General features: G+C 35.8%; 3 protein-coding genes across 4 annotated transcripts in view; 2 read left to right on the top strand and 1 right to left on the bottom strand.

Moving 5' to 3' along the window:
• The first annotated feature begins 220 nt into the window (after positions 1–220).
• LOC131427726 (uncharacterized) lies at positions 221–2,290 on the top strand. Its single transcript, XM_058591178.1, has 3 exons — positions 221–353; positions 413–1,368; positions 1,432–2,290. Exons 1-3 carry the CDS (start codon positions 320–322, stop codon positions 1,615–1,617), a joined length of 1,176 nt encoding a protein of 391 aa, XP_058447161.1. The 5' UTR covers positions 221–319; the 3' UTR covers positions 1,618–2,290.
• A 6,201-nt stretch (positions 2,291–8,491) lies between these two features.
• The window catches only part of LOC131427727 (aquaporin AQPAe.a), a 45,865-nt gene continuing 34,773 nt past the window's right edge, over positions 8,492–19,583 (bottom strand). Inside the window, exons 2-8 of one of the 2 annotated variants that reach the window (XM_058591179.1) lie at positions 18,118–18,212; positions 17,884–17,990; positions 10,544–10,687; positions 10,194–10,484; positions 10,013–10,141; positions 9,893–9,943; positions 8,492–9,693 (exon numbers count right to left, since the gene is read on the bottom strand). In XM_058591179.1, coding sequence (XP_058447162.1) covers positions 9,896–9,943; positions 10,013–10,141; positions 10,194–10,484; positions 10,544–10,687; positions 17,884–17,990; positions 18,118–18,202 — 804 coding nt within the window. In that variant the 5' untranslated portion in view covers positions 18,203–18,212 and the 3' untranslated portion in view covers positions 8,492–9,693; positions 9,893–9,895. The remainder of the gene's footprint in view (positions 9,694–9,892; positions 9,944–10,012; positions 10,142–10,193; positions 10,485–10,543; positions 10,688–17,883; positions 17,991–18,117; positions 18,213–19,583) is intronic. The other variant, XM_058591180.1, reaches the window with a different exon arrangement.
• Positions 14,544–16,583, top strand: LOC131427725 (galectin-8-like). Its single transcript, XM_058591177.1, has one exon. It carries the CDS (start codon positions 15,033–15,035, stop codon positions 16,248–16,250), a length of 1,218 nt encoding a protein of 405 aa, XP_058447160.1. The 5' UTR covers positions 14,544–15,032; the 3' UTR covers positions 16,251–16,583.

Below are 19,583 nucleotides of genomic sequence, written 5' to 3'. Positions count from 1 at the left end.
GTATAAAATGTTCATTACGACCTAAGTAACAAAAGTAAACAAACCGAGTTTTTTATTGCATTTTGTTAAGTTTGTTCTCATCTATGCACTACCCGAATGCCATTGTTCTACATATTATGGATTCGCTATAAAACCTGGCAACACATATGACGTATGTCAAAGGCAAGTTAAATTACCGTCAATGCTTCATACGTCAATTGGCAATGTTTTGTCCAATCTTAAAAAACATACACAAATCAAAATATTGGCACTTACGACAAAATATTTCTCTGAGTTTTTTTCTTTTTAATAAGTGAATTAAGTGAGACTGGCGGTAGAAATGGATTCATTAAATGGGTTTGAACTGCTATTAGGTATGTAAAAAACACAGAATGTTGTGTAAAAGAAATTAATGTATTTTTTTCGAAATTAGATGCCGCTATGTATTCTTCGTCAAACCAAAGCGGAAGGTCTCTGAACAAATCGGAAAAGGATCTAGTGCCAAGTGTTGTAGCTTGCTTCGAAGAAGTAGCTACCACTAATGTTTCTGGACAAAACTGGCTTTCCAGAACACAAACGGCCTATCCGATGCGTGATGTCTCCAACTTCTGTGGTAGACATGAAGATTCTTATTGGAGTAATAATATCACCATTAGCAATGTTATTGCCTCGACTCCAATCCGCAATCGAAACGAACGAACGGAATTAAAGGTTTCCCTTGGCTTGTCATCGTCAGCTACGATATCTTGTGCTCCTTCCTTTAATGGAATCGAAAATATGTTCAACGAGCTACTGGATTTACGGACCGAACGAAAGATCGAACAAAAAAGAACTAATCCCACGTTCTTCGAGGCCTTAGATTTACGAGCCGAATGTAAATTATCCCAGTCGAAAAGCACTGTTGATTGTAGTGCAGATGAAACTGGAAATTGTTCCGAAGATTCAGACTGGATTCCAGAAGGAGATGTTACATTGTTGAACGATTTTACTATTAACGAATGTTTCGAGAAATATCGTTACAATTTATCGGACGCCGATGAAAGTGAATATGACACTGACGAAAATATACCCACAACAGCTGTGCGACGATTCAAACACAAAAAACAAGCAAAGCATGAAGCATCTGCAGCGCAGTACACTTATCCAAAAAGAACAACCAATAAGAAAATTGAAAGACTGCGTAAAGAAAAGGGAGTCAGCTACATGCGGACTAACGTAATCTTAGAGCGGCGCATCAGGTCTGATTGCCACTGCAGAATGAACTGTAAAGACAAATTTTCGAATGACACTCGCGAAACGCTCCTTAGGAATTTTTTTAAACTTAAAAATTCTGTGCGAAACCAATTCATATCAAGTCATATCGCAGTTAAACGGACTGCTCGCTCAAAGGTTGTATGGGTAACATTCAATAAATTATTATTTCTAAAATTGTTTACTTTTCTTGCTGCTTAGGTAATAAATTCACGCAGGCAGTATTCACGAGTTTATTCACTACCCGACATATGGAAGTCGATAGTGTGCATGCAGCTATTGAACGAGCACCATTATAAATATCGAAACCCCTCGAGAATGGGAGCTGCTCATATCAGGTATCCGAAGAACAAAACCAATCCAAGTGATACCAATGAATTTGAATGATTTTTTGGATATAAACAATTTAGAAGAACGATATACTATTCCAAAAACTACAATGTATGGAGTAAATTTTAAATTCAAAAGTGCAATGGTATTTGCATATAACTCCAAACTCCTGCGGTTCAAATACGTTATCAGCGATTCAAATTTTTCATACATCTAAATTAAAACCGAAAGGGAAATTGATGAGGCCTATCGAGACCAGTTTGATTCCACTATCTACAGCGAAGTTGAACGATTTGAAAAAACTATTACATTATTACATTACTTCGATGTTTGACTCCTGCAAAGAAAGGACGAAAACCGAATAGAAATATACCGGACGATTATGAGGCTGACATACACACTTAATTTTTAATGCTGAATCTCGGCAAAAAAATGCCGAGATTTGCACAGCCGATAGATCGGTAATCATCTCAGCAAAATAATAATTACTGAGAATCTCGGCAATACCAAGTTTGTTAACTGTCAATTATTGCCGAACTTGTCAGCAGCAATTTTGCTGTTAACGATCATGATCGATTAATGAATTGCCGAGTCATCAGTAATCGAAGGTAGAAAGGATTTTTCTTTATTATCGTATGAAATAAATATCACAAAAGCTAAGATTGGGGGAAAAGGGTGTTTTATTGATGTCCATTTTAATGCAGTATACAAAAAAGCAAAACAAACCTCTAAAGAAAACATCACGGTTAAAGAAAATTATTTCCAGTGCTCTTCAATGCATTTACCTGAAAATAAGAAGACTTTTGTAAGTATATATGAACAGCAGAATTTTTTATTTCACTTATCTTCTCAAGAAATATAAGAATCACTTATCTCATCCGATGTAAATTATTTTCCCGCTCCACCAGCAATGGCTACGTGGTGTTTTGCAAATTCGACAAGAGACATTAAATGACAAGTGCTTCACCGAGTTTCAGTAAAAGCTATCACACTGTTCGAAATCTCGGCAAACGGATTTGCTGATTTCGGTATATTTGTTGTTTTCTGACAAGCTCAGCATAATATTATTCCAAACTTCGGCAAAAGAACGCGCTCAACCGAGATATCAGAATAATACAATAACGAATTTCGGAAAGAGCATATGGATTACTGAACAATCAGTAAAATGTCGTGTTGCCGATTTAATTCGGTATTTCATCATGCCGAGCTCAAGAATCTGTTTTAAGTGTGTATACGATTGTGTCATTGATGACTAATAAAAGAAATTAAAATTATTAATAAAATTACACTGCGTTTTGCTTTATTAATTAAATTCAATTATCATCTAAAACTCGAGTACATCCTTTGGTGCTAATTCTATGCAAAACACAATAACGAACTGTATACTTGGTATGTAACATATTTTTCGATTAAAAATGTTATAAGAGTTTCATTTGATGTTCCTGAACCATATGAAAACGACAAAAGAACACTAAAATTTTTCCAAAACGACCTAACAAACAGAAGCAAAACGACCTATGTACCCAATCAAACATAAATAACGACGTATCACACTGTCCAATGTACACGATCCAATTTCAAAACGACGTAAGTGTCTTTTTCGCTCAAAAGTCCTTTTTGTGGCTAAAAGTTGCTAGTGTGTCCTTATGATATGATGCGTGCTCACAAATTGAAAAATTTAGTGAAGAGAACAGAATAATTTACTTTTGTATTTTTAAATATGATTTAAAATTCAGCTACCATTTTTCAACATCGCTTTTCTCGGTTCAGCTGAAATGTCACATACGTCGTTTTGAACATTTTATGCAGATTTATTTTTCACTATTAGGTTTTTTATCGTGACGACACAAATGAACAAGTATTCATCTTTGACAGTTCAGCGGTACTGTTTACAAACAAGTTTAAACAAAAATCGAAGAGCACATCTAAAACAATCATCTTTACACTTTGCAACTAGTCACTTTTATTTAATAATTATCAAAAACGAACCGTATTCAATCGTGAACAAATGTTTTAAAACTTTATTTAGGTGATACGGACCGTAAATGGTCTGATCCAATTTGTCAATAAACAAACACAAGAAATTTCTGTTTACAAACAGTACTGCTGAACTGTCAAAATGTGTTCATCCGATAGAGGTTAGCAGTGACGGTAAAAAACCTAATAATAAACAGTAACTATGGTGAACTTGTTCTTACCCTTCAGTGTTGCTAGTTTTATAGAAAACTCGTTAAAGTACATTGTCACTCTGACAGTGTATCATGAAAGTGTACTGCACGATGCAAAATCTCGGTTAATTTTTCAAAAGGGCGTATAAGCAAGTGACAGTTTCTCTTTGTTTACTTTCTCTTCTATTAATTACCAAGCGGTTTCCACGTTTATCACTCAACTCTTTGCATGAACTGATACTCGAAACTTTCGACTTTTAAACAGAATAGTGATATCAAAGAAAATCTTTTGTCGTGAATACGACTTACTTTACTATGGGGTGCCTTTTCAAAATTTACCCTCTGAGAGAGTGATAAGTTTTTGATCGTGAATATCTATTGTTGTATCTAATGAATCAACATAATTCTTGCGACATGCCATCGGAAATATGATCACAATTTTATGATAAAATTTTCAGTTTTGTGACATAGTCTCAAATAATTCAAAATTAAACTTTTCTTAAATGTTTGGTATAAACGAGTATCAAAGAGGATAATTCATAAGGCGCGTTTGCCTTTCTCGTATTTTTAAAGCTCATAGCTCAGTGATCTGTGAAAGGATTTATATAATCTAACTACCAATAGAATCGAAATTTTTCAATTTAAACGTGTATAGCAAAAGCATTGAAGTATTTCAATAGTACACTATTGAAAAAACCTGTCTCATTTGCTCCATGTCAACACCAGCCAAACAGAACGCGTTCTAAGGAAGAGAACAAAATATCTGCTGCTGTACAACAAATCGTCCGGGAAAAATGTTCCGAAAAGTGGTGAATATCGCAGTGAGTTCCTCAATTTGGTCCTTGTGAACGCTAGAAACGAATCCCTACAGCATATTGATAGTTTCTTTCAATAAATTATGCAAATCCGAAATGAAATAATCGACAATAAAATTCTGTATGCGGCTATTTTTATAGCCGTTAGGACCGCCCATTAGTGAAAAAGCTACAAACGAAATCACATAAAAGGAAATCTCTTAACAAAAATTCAATCAGTTTGGATTCTATCGCCCCTGCGAGCAGATGTGTTTTGTTTCGTCTGCACAGCTAGTTTCGCTTTCGACAAGAGCGATTACGTCACAGCTGCCAGTCATTAGCATTGGGGAAAAAACAACGGTGGAGAGCATTGCACAAGATCAGCCGTTCTAATGGCTCTAAAAGTTTTCTAAAGAACTATTAGGATTTGTTGTTCGCAAATCGTAGGGAAATATCCTCAGTTTACGCAAATCAAGAACAGTTTGCTTAGATTTGTGCACTTTTCGCTGTGTGAAATTCACAGTAATCGAGATCAAGTGAAGCCTTTTTTTGCGAAAAATGTTCCAGAGTTTAATGTCGTAGAGAATTACGCAATTTGACTCTTCTGAATGCTGGAAACGAATCCCTGCAGCATATTGATAGTTTCTTTCAATAAAATATGCAAATCCGAAATGAAATAATCGACATTAAAATTCTGTATGCGGCTATTTTTATAGCCGTTAGGACCGCCCATTAGTGAAAAAGCTACAAACGAAATCAGGTAGAAACAAGCCTCTCAACAAAACTTGAATCAGTTTGGATTGTATCGCCACTGCGAGCAGATATGTTTTGTGTCGTCTGCACGCTTTCGACAAGAGCGATTACGTCACAGCTGCCAGTCATAAGCAGTGGGAAAAAAACAACGGTGGAGAGCATTGCACAAGATCAGCCGTTCTAATGACTCTAAAAGTTTTCTAAAGTACTATTAGGATTTGTTGTTTGCAAATCGTAGGGAAATATCCTCAGTTTACTGCAAATCAAGAACAGTTTGCTTAGATTTGTACACTTTTCGCTGTGTGAAACTCACAGTAATCGAGATCAAGTGAAGCCTTCTTTGTTTTTGCGAAAAATGTTCCAGAGTTTAATGTCGTAGAGAATAACGCAATTTGACCTTTCTGAATGCTAGAAACGAGTCCCTTCAGCATATTGATAGTTTCTTTCAATAAATTATGCAAATCTGAAATGAAATAATCAACATTAAAATTCTGAATGCGGCTATTTTTATAGCCGTTAGGACCGCCCATTAGTGAAAAAGCTACAAACGAAATCACATAAAAGGAAATCTCTTAACAAAAATTGAATCAGTTTGGATTCTATCGCCACTGCGAGCAGATGTGTTTTGTGTCGTCTGCTCGTCTGCACAGCTAGTTTCGCTTTCGACAAGAGCGATTACGTCACAGCTGCCAGTCATTAGCATTGGGAAAAAACAACGGTGGAGAGCATTGCACAATATCAGCCGTTCTAATGGCTCTAAAAGTTTTCTAAACAACTATTAGGATTTGTTGTTTGCAAATCGTATGGAAATATCCTCAGTTTACTGCAAATCAAGAACAGTTTGCTTAGATTTGTGCACTTTTCGCTGTGTGAAATTCACAGTAATCGAGATCAAGTGAAGCTTTCTTTGTTTTTGCGAAAAATGTGAAAAAGGGGAATGCGTGCATAATTCATACAATTGATATTCGGAAGTGTTAAAGAACATGTCAGTTGTTTTCGTATTCACGACATCCAGTTATGTCTCTGACATTACCCACCCGCCTTTTTCTTTTTAATCACTTCACAATAATCGAAAGAGAGAGTGATTAAAGAGGAACTGTCACTTGCTTTTACGCCCTAATGAAAAATCAACCGAGAAATGTGTCCTTGAAAATTTGTCGAAGTATTCCGTATTACACTCAAAACAATAATCATGTTATAGTTACGTGAAAAGTTATGTGAATATTTTCCACCTTACTTTTCACGTAGGTTTGATTGGATTGGCATTTAAAAACTGTTGAAAAGATAATCCAGTAAAAGCTACGTGTTTCATAGGTAAAATATAATGTACTACTCATATCACATTTACCTATCAGTTCATATAAAATTTAGATACCAGAGAATTACTATTTTTTATACTGGTTGTAGTCAGAAAGGAGATTTCAGATGTTTATATAAATCTAGGAAATTAAAAATGCCGTGAAAAATAAAACATTTATTTCAGAAAATTAGCATAGAATTTTAACGGCTGAAAATAAAAAGCAACTAATAACGTCGTGGGATCTCGAATCGACAAGCCTCCAGAAATCGTTTTGTTGTCACTGCCATCCAACCGAAGCTGAAGTCGAGATCCGAGAACTCCCATAACACTACCGATGCAGGTTGAGTTCGCATTACATGGGTCCAGTGTCTCTAGCTTCATACCGATTCTGAACTCTTTTTTTGGTGGACCAAAGGCCTGTTTGAATCATTCGACAGGAGCAGGCACACTTCCGGACTCACGCAGGCACTCGGTCCAGTTGAACACATGAAAACATTCATACTGGAATGGTCCGGTCGATGTAGTAAAAAATTGTAATTAAATAACATTTCTCGCAAATATTTACACTACTCATACTTACTGTTTGTTTTTTATATTTATTAAATAAAAGTGACTAGTTGCAAAGTGTAAAAATGATTGTTTTAAATGTGCTCTTCGATTTTTGTTTAAGCTTGTTTGTAAACAGTACCGTTGAACTGTCAAGGATAAATACTTGTTCATTTGTGTCGTCACGATAAAAAACCTAATTGTCACTTTTATTTAATAAATATCAAAAACAAACAGTATTCAATCGTGAACAAATGTTTTAAAACTTTATTTAGGCGATACGGACCGTAAATGGTCTGATCCAATTTATCAATAAACAAACAAAAGAAATTTCTGTTTACAAACAGTACTGCTGAACTGTCAAAATGTGTTCATCCGATTGAGGTTAGCAGTGACTGTAAAAAACCTAATAGGACAAATTTCAATCACACCTTTCATGCAAACAAAGACATCATATTAACAAGATATTCAGTTCTCACATTTCCCGAACAAATCATTGGTAACATCCTTTTTAGCGAGCATGGTGCCCTCACGCGAGTGTGCATCGAATCTCGTACATAGAAGTATGGCTAGTACTACGATCCTACTGACACTATGAATCCTTCCAGGTCGGGGCACGAACATATGACAACTGGTTTGTAAAACCAGCGCCGTATGCAATAAACCGCCAACCCGGGTACGTTTCATGACAACACGAGAACGATAATTTTTACCCACATTTGTAAAGTTTCGCCATCTGCATTCCTTCAAACGTTCCACATTTTTTTTCTAAATACATGGGATATGTCGAAAGAATCAACACCACGCCATCTCGTGGTGATGACGATCGATTCCAAAAAATGCATTGCTCTCTCAACGCCTCGTTACCGTCAATTTTTCTCAATACACAGCTTATCGTAGATTTCCATTATAAATTCTGCGCGAAAGCAAGAACAACTAGCAATTAATAAGATACCCAGAGAGCAATTCAGCTGTTTTTCAAAGTAGGGCGAATCTTACAAAAGTGAACAAATCGAGTTTCTCTCACATACCAATAAATGCTTCAAAATGCAACAATTTTGCAAAAATTCAGATTCTATAAAAATCTCTATCTTAGTAATACAAAGAACTATAAAGGGCAAAACTGTCATTCCATTTGTTTACGAAAGTTTCGCCCTCCGTGTTCCATGCCAAAAAATAGGACGATACTTTAATTGTTAGTAAGGAAGGGTGAAACTATTTATTTTCTTTATTTTAGATGGTTTCCGAACCTTTTAATACTGGAAATAGTAAATGAGACGATAAAATTACCCGCAGTTTTTCAAAAAAAAAAATGCGCAAGGGCTTAACTTCATAATTCACACAGGAAGCAACAAAGTAAACAAATCGAAAAAGGGCAAAACTCTTTTTATGTTCATTTATTCAGTAGATACACGCAGAAGAATCAGGCCTACATGTTTCAAAAATTATGTTTTTGTTTCTGAACTGACGTTTCTTGCTTAGTTTTTCTTTGATTTTGATTGTATCAACCCAAAATTTTGATGGAATCACAAAACTATTGGCATGAAACAACCAACTATACTGCCTTTTGTTGAATTAATATATTTTTTAAATTTCATATTAACTTTCATAATTGATTTCGCTCCAAGCTGACAGGATCTGGCGAAAGTAATATTCGAAGCAATCCTCGATACCGTTTTTGTCTAGGCAAATTTAATATGAGACTGCAATCGTACATAAATATTCATCAAACAACAACGGAGTCGATTGGTCGTTGAGTTGGCGGCGCTGGTCTTACAAACCAGTAGTCGTCACGAACTACCTGTAGATTTTCAAAAACGCCGCACCGAGAGTGACGAACTCGGTTACTCTATGATATAGTACTTCTAAAAACTTCCACTAATCCACTAATCAATTTTCTATCCTCGACACAAGGTCCGAACGGTTTTCCTTTAAAAACTTTTTCTACAATTGTCTGATTATTTTGCGGTCTTTGAAGGTTTCCTTCCTCGTTAAATTTCCTTCGAAAATAATATATGCGCTGATTTTTAGTGTCTATAGATTAATCTCCAGCCGATTATTTTTTGTAAAATGTCAATTTCCTCATACTAAATCCCATACAAACTTTAAACCTTATGCACGCAAAGATAGTTTCACCGATCGAGCTAAAAATTTGCACAGTCCTTTGAGACCAAGAAGTAACACGAAAAGATTGATGGAGCGAGAAAATAAACCTTTTCATATTTTCCCCATACAACCTTGTATATCTTATTCGTTTCTGAAATTTTTAGAATATCTTTGTGACTATTTTCATATGTTTTTGATATGATGAATTAAGAAGTGATATTCAGAATTTTATTTTAATTTCATAAACTTCTCAATAATTTTTTCGTAGCACAGAAAACAATGAAAATACTTGCTGTATCATTATATCTTAGCCTAGGTTTTATAAATACATTAATATAGTTTTAATTATTTAGTTTTACTTTAAATCTGGTAAATTCCTATAGAAAAATATTCGATGAATGAATATTTCGAAGATTTGCGAAATCGTTGTTTCTACAGCTCAGGCCATACCGTCCAAACGTTTCAACTGAAAAGAAAAGTTCAATATATATTCGTACTGTGTAACAGGATGTAAAAAATTTCGAAAAATTCTGGTTAGCAATTAAGTGTTAGCTAAAGACATATAGGACAATCACGGATCATTCATTGACTAAAATAAACTTAATTGTTTTTAAAAATTCATATGAGAGGTATTCTAGTCAACAAATGATCCCTGTTTTTGGTACCTGCTACGCTTCTTCGTCAATAAATTTCAACTTAAGGTTGGTTTGGTAAGCCTATGGGTGATGTTCAGGAAAACCAATGATATAAAACTTTCACTCTATAACATACATTATCGATCGTACCTCCTTTTCATCTGCTACAACTCGATAACGTTCAGGAGCAGTGAGCTCTTCCGAGCGGGGAGCTTTGAAGACTTGACAGTAGAGGAGAGCCGCACATACACCACCAAGGATTGGACCCGCCCAATAGACCTAAAGAAAGATATATTCAATGATCGACCTACGTACAAACTGTGTTTTTTACCCAGTGATTAGACCAATTTTCGTTGATGAAAGCTGTACCGAAGGAACGCGCAGGGTTCATACTAGAACCGGTGTATTCTACCACACCAAGATGACCCAACGTTACAGTAAGACCTATGGCCAACGGAGCAACGAAGCGGGAATCCGGTTTATTCTCATCGCATACACCGAAAACGCATAGCACCAGGATAAATCCCAAGAAAAATTCAATACCAAGACCTTGCATATCTTGAACATTCTCTTTCAGACCAGTGTGTCCAAGCCCATTCTGGTACGCCTCTGGTAGAAGAGCCTAAGGACGAAAATCATTGGTAAGTTATCACACACAAGTTGGTTAGATTAAATAATTACTTTGAGAGCTGCAGTTCCTGCCACAGCTCCCGCACATTGAGATGCCACATATAAGCCAGCTCGAACGAAACTGACTTTTCCTGCTGCAAGTAGACCTGCTGTTACTGCCGGATTGATATGACCTCCACTGATGTGACCAATAGACTAGAAAAAAGACAGTAATTTTACACAGGTATTTATTAAATGATGTGTTTGTATGAAAAGGGCTTATATACATGACGCTTAGACTGTTGCTTTTAAAATCCTTGCCCGAGGAAAATTTTGCGACGCATATGACCAAATATTGAATGTTTATTCTTGGACATCGAATGTAACGATATTAGTATTAAACCTACTTAATCGAGGAATAAGTTTATTAAGTATTTATTTATTCAAATTTATACTCTTTCTATAGTATAATTGTAATAGTCTATAAATTTATCACCTTTATAAATTTGTAAAGTTAAGTTTGAAAATGAAACGAATAAGATTTAAATGAATAGACCAAATTTCTGAAGTTCAAACCTGAGTACTTTAAAATCAGGAGAGAGTGTTCGGTTGCTGACCCCCCCACTTAACTTTTGACAGATAGCGTCATTCCGACAAATGTCATATGTGTGTAATAGCAGCCCGTCAGTTGCTATCAAAATATTTTCTACCACAATTTTTTTCACGTTTTCAAAATGTCTATATAATTCGGTTACCGGCTCCCCAAGCACCGCATTTTTTGACAAATCGAGAGATGCAGAGATGCCAGGTCTGCAAATTGTCTGTAAATTAGCATTTATTTTTTAGTCAAACTGCAGATTTTTCATTTGCAGTGATAGTATTACCCGTAAACTTTGGTGAAACATCTGTCTGTTCGTGAAGGAGAAACTCCGGTTAAGAAAAACTGTGGCAGACCGGCCAAAGACGCCACTCAACATCATCGGCCAAGAGAGCTAATGCTAATGCTAAAGTCCAAAACGCCTACGAAATGAATTAACTCCTTTTTTCAATCATGACTGTTTTTATTTAATTTTTTTTCTTTTCTACCATATCATAAAACGTGGATGTCAACATCTATTTTGAAACGAGTGGTTAACAAAAAGAAAAAGGCGGGTGGGTAATGTCAGAGACATAACTGGATGTCGTGAATACGAAAACAACTGACATGTTCTTTAACACTTCCGAATATCAATTGTATGAATTATGCACGCATTCCCCTTTTTCACATTTTTCGCAAAAACAAAGAAAGCTTCACTTGATCTCGATTACTGTGAATTTCACACAGCGAAAAGTGCACAAATCTAAGCAAACTGTTCTTGATTTGCAGTAAACTGAGGATATTTCCATACGATTTGCAAACAACAAATCCTAATAGTTGTTTAGAAAACTTTTAGAGCCATTAGAACGGCTGATATTGTGCAATGCTCTCCACCGTTGTTTTTTCCCAATGCTAATGACTGGCAGCTGTGACGTAATCGCTCTTGTCGAAAGCGAAACTAGCTGTGCAGACGAGCAGACGACACAAAACACATCTGCTCGCAGTGGCGATAGAATCCAAACTGATTCAATTTTTGTTAAGAGATTTCCTTTTATGTGATTTCGTTTGTAGCTTTTTCACTAATGGGCGGTCCTAACGGCTATAAAAATAGCCGCATTCAGAATTTTAATGTTGATTATTTCATTTCAGATTTGCATAATTTATTGAAAGAAACTATCAATATGCTGAAGGGACTCGTTTCTAGCATTCAGAAAGGTCAAATTGCGTTATTCTCTACGACATTAAACTCTGGAACATTTTTCGCAAAAACAAAGAAGGCTTCACTTGATCTCGATTACTGTGAGTTTCACACAGCGAAAAGTGTACAAATCTAAGCAAACTGTTCTTGATTTGCAGTAAACTGAGGATATTTCCCTACGATTTGCAAACAACAAATCCTAATAGTACTTTAGAAAACTTTTAGAGTCATTAGAACGGCTGATCTTGTGCAATGCTCTCCACCGTTGTTTTTTTCCCACTGCTTATGACTGGCAGCTGTGACGTAATCGCTCTTGTCGAAAGCGTGCAGACGACACAAAACATATCTGCTCGCAGTGGCGATACAATCCAAACTGATTCAAGTTTTGTTGAGAGGCTTGTTTCTACCTGATTTCGTTTGTAGCTTTTTCACTAATGGGCGGTCCTAACGGCTATAAAAATAGCCGCATACAGAATTTTAATGTCGATTATTTCATTTCGGATTTGCATATTTTATTGAAAGAAACTATCAATATGCTGTAGGGATTCGTTTCCAGCATTCAGAAGAGTCAAATTGCGTAATTCTCTACGACATTAAACTCTGGAACATTTTTCGCAAAAAAAGGCTTCACTTGATCTCGATTACTGTGAATTTCACACAGCGAAAAGTGCACAAATCTAAGCAAACTGTTCTTGATTTGCGTAAACTGAGGATATTTCCCTACGATTTGCGAACAACAAATCCTAATAGTTCTTTAGAAAACTTTTAGAGCCATTAGAACGGCTGATCTTGTGCAATGCTCTCCACCGTTGTTTTTTCCCCAATGCTAATGACTGGCAGCTGTGACGTAATCGCTCTTGTCGAAAGCGAAACTAGCTGTGCAGACGAAACAAAACACATCTGCTCGCAGGGGCGATAGAATCCAAACTGATTGAATTTTTGTTAAGAGATTTCCTTTTATGTGATTTCGTTTGTAGCTTTTTCACTAATGGGCGGTCCTAACGGCTATAAAAATAGCCGCATACAGAATTTTATTGTCGATTATTTCATTTCGGATTTGCATAATTTATTGAAAGAAACTATCAATATGCTGTAGGGATTCGTTTCTAGCGTTCACAAGGACCAAATTGAGGAACTCACTGCGATATTCACCACTTTTCGGAACATTTTTCCCGGACGATTTGTTGTACAGCAGCAGATATTTTGTTCTCTTCCTTAGAACGCGTTCTGTTTGGCTGGTGTTGACATGGAGCAAATGAGACAGGTTTTTTCAATAGTGTACTATTGAAATACTTCAATGCTTTTGCTATACACGTTTAAATTGAAAAATTTCGATTCTATTGGTAGTTAGATTATATAAATCCTTTCACAGATCACTGAGCTATGAGCTTTAAAAATACGAGAAAGGCAAACGCGCCTTATGAATTATCCTCTTTGATACTCGTTTATACCAAACATTTAAGAAAAGTTTAATTTTGAATTATTTGAGACTATGTCACAAAACTGAAAATTTTATCATAAAATTGTGATCATATTTCCGATGGCATGTCGCAAGAATTATGTTGATTCATTAGATACAACAATAGATATTCACGATCAAAAACTTATCACTCTCTCAGAGGGTAAATTTTGAAAAGGCACCCCATAGTAAAGTAAGTCGTATTCACGACAAAACATTCGGTTTAGACCAAGTAGGTAAACATTTGGTCTAGCTCGACCAATGATTTACATCCTTGGTTAGCTTGAGTAGGAAACGTCTGTTGTGTATGTATTTATCAGCTAGACCGCCTTCAAGCAGAAATTAGAACGATAAAAAGGGAAAGCTTCTCCATAGGCGATAAAAAGGGAAAGAGATACATATGCTTGAATTTCTATCCTCTTTATGGAGCAAAAGAAGGAATATAATATTCACTATCTTTGGTTCTAGTGGTGGGGAAAGAATTGTATATCACTGCCTTCTCTTGTTTTTCGCTTGTTTTGAAAGAATATTTCGCACCTCGCTGGAATATTTCAGGTCTCGATCGAGAGAAATAATGTACACTTTTCTAAACTTAAAAACGTGATCTTGCCATAATTATTGTAAGAAAATTAGTTGTTCTTTAGAATCTAAATTAGTCGGTTAGTTGAAATAGTTAATCATATACAAAATTTTCGGAAACTATGGAAAATTTATTTTATAATAAGTTCCATTGCTGTATATTCTACAATGAATTAACGACTTGAATCTCGAAGGTACAATTATAACACAGGATCTGCATCGGATATCGCTTTTGAAGCACTTTTGTTTGGCTTTGTACTGGGTGTGTAGTGAATTAATAGTCTATTGTGTTACGCGCAGCACTAGCTTCGTACAATTGTTAATTTCTTGCATACATTGAATATATGACTGAGTGACTGTTACTTGAAATATGAATTTTTGTTACTGTGAATTTTCATTCCACTAGTCCACCCTCTCGAAATTATTTTCGATACAGGGGTGACTCGAATTACAGAGCATAGTTGGTCACCCCATAGTCTGTCAAAATGTAGACGACGTTTAAATTAATATAAACAAAAACAAACTAGTGGTGCACAGAAATTAGCTGGAAGCTTTGGTATGCAGCGTGAATACTTACAAAACTGCAAATTATAGTTGAAATTCGGGTCACATGGCTATCGTGCTTGATGAACTTCGTTTTGCAATGTATTGGTTGTATTACAATATTAATTAGTAGTAGCAAAGCATATACTGCTAGACACATGTGTGAAAAATGAAATTACTCGCAAGCTCGACGGACTGGTACTAAATGGCAGTGCTCGCTTATCTGCTACTCAGTGTTGGTGATGACCTAGTCGAGATCGTAAACGTAATAATACGTTCCGGTGGTTCGTTTGCGGAATGTAGAGACTATCTGCAGTGTAGAAGACAAGAGCAATTATTTCGCTATTATATTGAAAGATATACCAAGGATCAGAGTAACGTTGCTGGCGTAATGTCGACTGAATCACTGGACAGTTGTGATTATGCGTATCAGGATTCGCCACAATCACCTGGTTCAATTAGCTTGGACAAAAGTTCTTCGACAGAAATTGTATATACCTTGGAAAATATAACGGAAGTCTCCGCCGGCTTAAGTTTTGTGATAAGTGGAAATATTCTGCTGACTTGTGAAAGATTTTCGATAAATTTAATGCTTAAAAACTCTGATCTAGCGTTGCACTTCAATCCAAGGCTTCCACAGAACTACATTGTACGTAATTGTCGCGTGAAAGGCGTCTGGGGTAAAGAAGAAGTTGCCTCTCCTTTGTCCTTCAATCTGCATAGAGGACAAAAATTCAAAATTCAAATCCTTGTGACGGACAAGGAGTTTCTGATATGCGTAAATGGTCGTCATTTCAATTCGTTCCAGCATCGATTGCCTTATAAGAAGATATGCGCGTTGGAAGTAAAAGGTGATGTCAAGGATGTTGCAGTCGAACAAATATATATCGAAAACTATCCAGATATTGTGCTGGATGAAATTGAACAAATTCCAAAAGAAGTGTTCACATTAGGAGAAATCTTAGATTCGAGTTACAAAATAATGCCTTACACTGGGCGTCTAACACAGCCTTTTACCAACGGTAAGAATTTGCACATTCGGGGACGAATCAAGTTACTGCCGCACTCTTTCTATGTCAATTTACAAAGTAATCACTTCTGTTGGCCTCACCCAAACGTTCTGTTCCATTTGAATCCTCGGTTTGGCAGTGTTGGAGGTAAGCATGTGATTTGCCGAAATTCTTGGATTAACGGAAAATGGGATCGTGAAGAACGTTCGGAGAATTTGACTGATTTCATGCCGGGTAAACTGTTTCATATTAAAATTGCATGCAGCGACATTAGCTATCAGGTTTATTTGAATGAAAAGTTGATTGCAGAATTCAAATTCAGAGAAGACCCACGACTGGTTGAGACAATATATATACAAGGTGATGTAAAAGTTTTCGATGTAGTTTTAGAGTCAAAGCCTATTGAGCAATGAACCCCCAGTTATTGTTTTAAAGAACAAATTAGTTAAGCTTCAGAACCACATACCACAGGTGATTAGTGTGCTCATGTATTAAGCTCATGTAGCTATTGCTATAAATTTAGCTCTCCAGTCAATCATTCGATAAGGAATATTTTCCAGTTATTTAACAAATATTTTTGTTTGTGTTTTGAATCGCATTAGTTTGAAGGATTAGTTAAAGGAAGCCAAATTTCGAACTGACTAAATTAGGCGAAACACTTCGTATCGTGTGTAGAAAGCAAATAACACAAAAGAAATATAAATTCTATTGCTTAAGAGTGATAATATATGAATGAAATACATAAACATCAAGTGTTTAATTTACGTTGCTATCACATAACTACCAACATTTCATAAGACTAGATTATTTAATAAATCTTTTCTTTGTGGCACGAGTCGTTAAAACTGTATTGTTGGTCACATGGAACCACTAGAACCTGAGCCACACTGGAAAGAAGTATAAAAAACGTTGTACCCGGTAAGTAGTCCAACAAAATTATTTCAAAATCTTTTCATATGTGTACCGGGTGATTTTGTATTGAGCGATTAAATCCTCGATTGAACTGGACCGCAATGGTTCAATGTTCGATCGTTTAACGTACTCTAATTCGATAAATTTTAAGGACCCGTACCATTAAAGAAACAGAAATTGAACGATACTGATATACCTTTGTTGGATTTTTTACAGGGCTTATTGCGAGGGTGGTGAAAATTCGAATTCATACCCAAATGCGCCCTTAGTTATGCTATTTTTGTATCTTGAAGTCGACTTATCAAAAAGAACAGTTACTATCCCTGACACTGCGGCAGCGCAGCGAAATGTCTTAGGCCTTACTATGAGTTGTAGCTGGTGGGACCAGTTTGGGAATTACTGGAATAGAATCAATCTAATATCGTTTTCGTTTGATAAAACTAAAAAGAGCTCATGCTAGTTCCTTGAATTTTGATGCAATTGAGTTAGGATAACAAAAACATATGGTGCTTTGAGCGCACGTAATGTAAGAATCAAGCTCGGAACCAACCCGAATTCTATTTCAATGGTGTTGAATTTAGGTTGAAAACTAGCTTTTTAACACAGGATCCGCTTAAGACCATTGCATGTGTCTGTCAACATGTCAACATTAACAACATTTTATTCTATCTATTGGTATGGTACTACGGTTTGTCATTATTGATCACATTCTTCCGCTCTTCTAGCACCACCATACGATATTCATACTAAGGACATCAGGATTCAATGTATTTACCTAGTCTAAACTTTTCGTCCAAGCTAAGAAACGCAAATACGCGTGATGAGTTTTCTACGTTGTTTGTTTGGAAAATTTAATTTCAGGTTATCAAAATACTACGATTTTAGGAATTTTAAAAATTTTAATTACATACACAAAATTTTGAAAAAGGAGCAAAGTTTCAAAGCGTATTTAATAAGACTGCTTTATTTATCCGTTTGCTTTATTGTCCGCCCTAAGAATTGTTAGATTTTCATAAGAAGCACACCATTCTTAGATATAGGAACAACTAATCGTTTTAATTTTGTGTACGGTTTCGTTTTCTGGAGGTTTATTTATAAATATCCAAAGATTTTTATGATTAAATATTATCTTACCATGACTACCATAAACACACTAAGTCCAAAAGCGAGTGAGATGAGTGTTTTGTCACCTGCTGCATGAGTACACGCTGCGCATCCAAAGAAATTGAGTATGAAGATACCTATGATCGGTGGATTAAAAAATAAACAAAAGAAGTGTCAGAAGTGTCGAAATATCAACAAGTTGTTTGCTCATCAATCTTATATTAGTGGACACTACTCAGTTCTTCAGGAATAAAGCGCACTTACCAACAAATTCCGCCAGCACAGCTTTCCAAATATTGTTGGATTTGCTCGAGAGTTCTTCCATGCCGATCTTGTATGCGGTACCCATTGCGATCGATCTAAGAGATGCATATGAAACAAGTAAAGCTATTTTAGTACGTTGATGATAAAAGGCAAAAAAGCTAAAAAGTTTCAACCGTTTAAATTGTTCGACTAAAGTGAACGTCTGGTTATGATGACGTATTTGGGTACAACGAAAAAAATATACTTGTTCCCCGAGATTATCCTCAGCGAACGGGATTTCCTTTGAAATTTGATCTCTTGTTCTGTTCAAATAAACAGGTTTCTCATTTATGCTCCATCGCTGGAATCTGGATTTTCGTTACGTGATTGCCACTATGAGCAGAGATTTCCCCTTCAAATATGAAGGAATTGATAATCGTAGAATGATTTATGGGATTTTTAATTCGATCGATTAGTACATTTCACACAGACAAGACTGCCTGGTGGAAGGAGGAAATTCGAATAAATGAACAACTAATAGACATCAATGTGAAATTATTTCTCATACAAAATTATCCTTGAGGATTTTGTGTTACCTAAATACCAAGTGATAGATGGCATTCTATGCTTTGTGTTGTTATTGGTAAAGCATAGGTGTCACTTATCACTTGATCACTTTCTCCAAAAAGATAGAACAAATTAAGCGATCCCTCTCAGCAGGCCGTTCAATTTTGTTGGTTTTTTGAGCGCTTGTTGAACGACATATTGCACGAAATATTCGTTCAATTTGCTGGAACGGTTTGTTGTTGTTTTTTCTCTAGCAAAAATAGTGTGAAAATTAAGTGTTACCTTTACATACACACTTTAATTTTTTAGCTGAGTCTCGGCAAAAAAATGCCGAGATTCGCACAGCCGAGTAATCAGCAATCATCTCGGCAAAAATAAAATAACTGAGCGTCTCGGCACCCTCAAATTTGACAAACGTCAAATATTGCCGAAATCGCCAGCATAAGATTTACTGTTTGCTCAGTGAAACGTTGAAAATTCGGCAATCCAATAAAACGAAAAAATGAAAAAAACAAATTACCGAAGTATCAGTAACTAAAAATCTAGTAATTTCTAAACATTATAAACACACCATTCAGGATCAAAAATTCATTTTATTAACACTTAAAGGAGGCTTACAAATTTGTTGCCAGTAGTGCTTAAAGCCTCTACCTTAAAACATGTAGCATAATAAAAAGCGGCGTTCCCGGATGCGGCCACCTTGAGTCGAGCTGGAAATATGAAAATAAAAATAAATATACAAAAATTTTCAATATTTAATGATGCATATACGGTATTGTTCAAAAAATAAACTTACTTTGATCTATTGAATTTGTCCATGCATTGGGTTATTTTTTCGCATATCCCCCAAAGTTTTGTCTCGAGGACTCTTTGAGCCCCGTGTTGGGTGTTTTTCCCTTATAATGTGATCTGATAAAGTC

Source organism: Malaya genurostris, chromosome 2, assembly GCF_030247185.1.
Source record: "Malaya genurostris strain Urasoe2022 chromosome 2, Malgen_1.1, whole genome shotgun sequence".
Lineage (NCBI taxonomy): Eukaryota > Metazoa > Arthropoda > Insecta > Diptera > Culicidae > Malaya > Malaya genurostris.
This window is presented reverse-complemented; position numbering and strand designations above follow the sequence as displayed.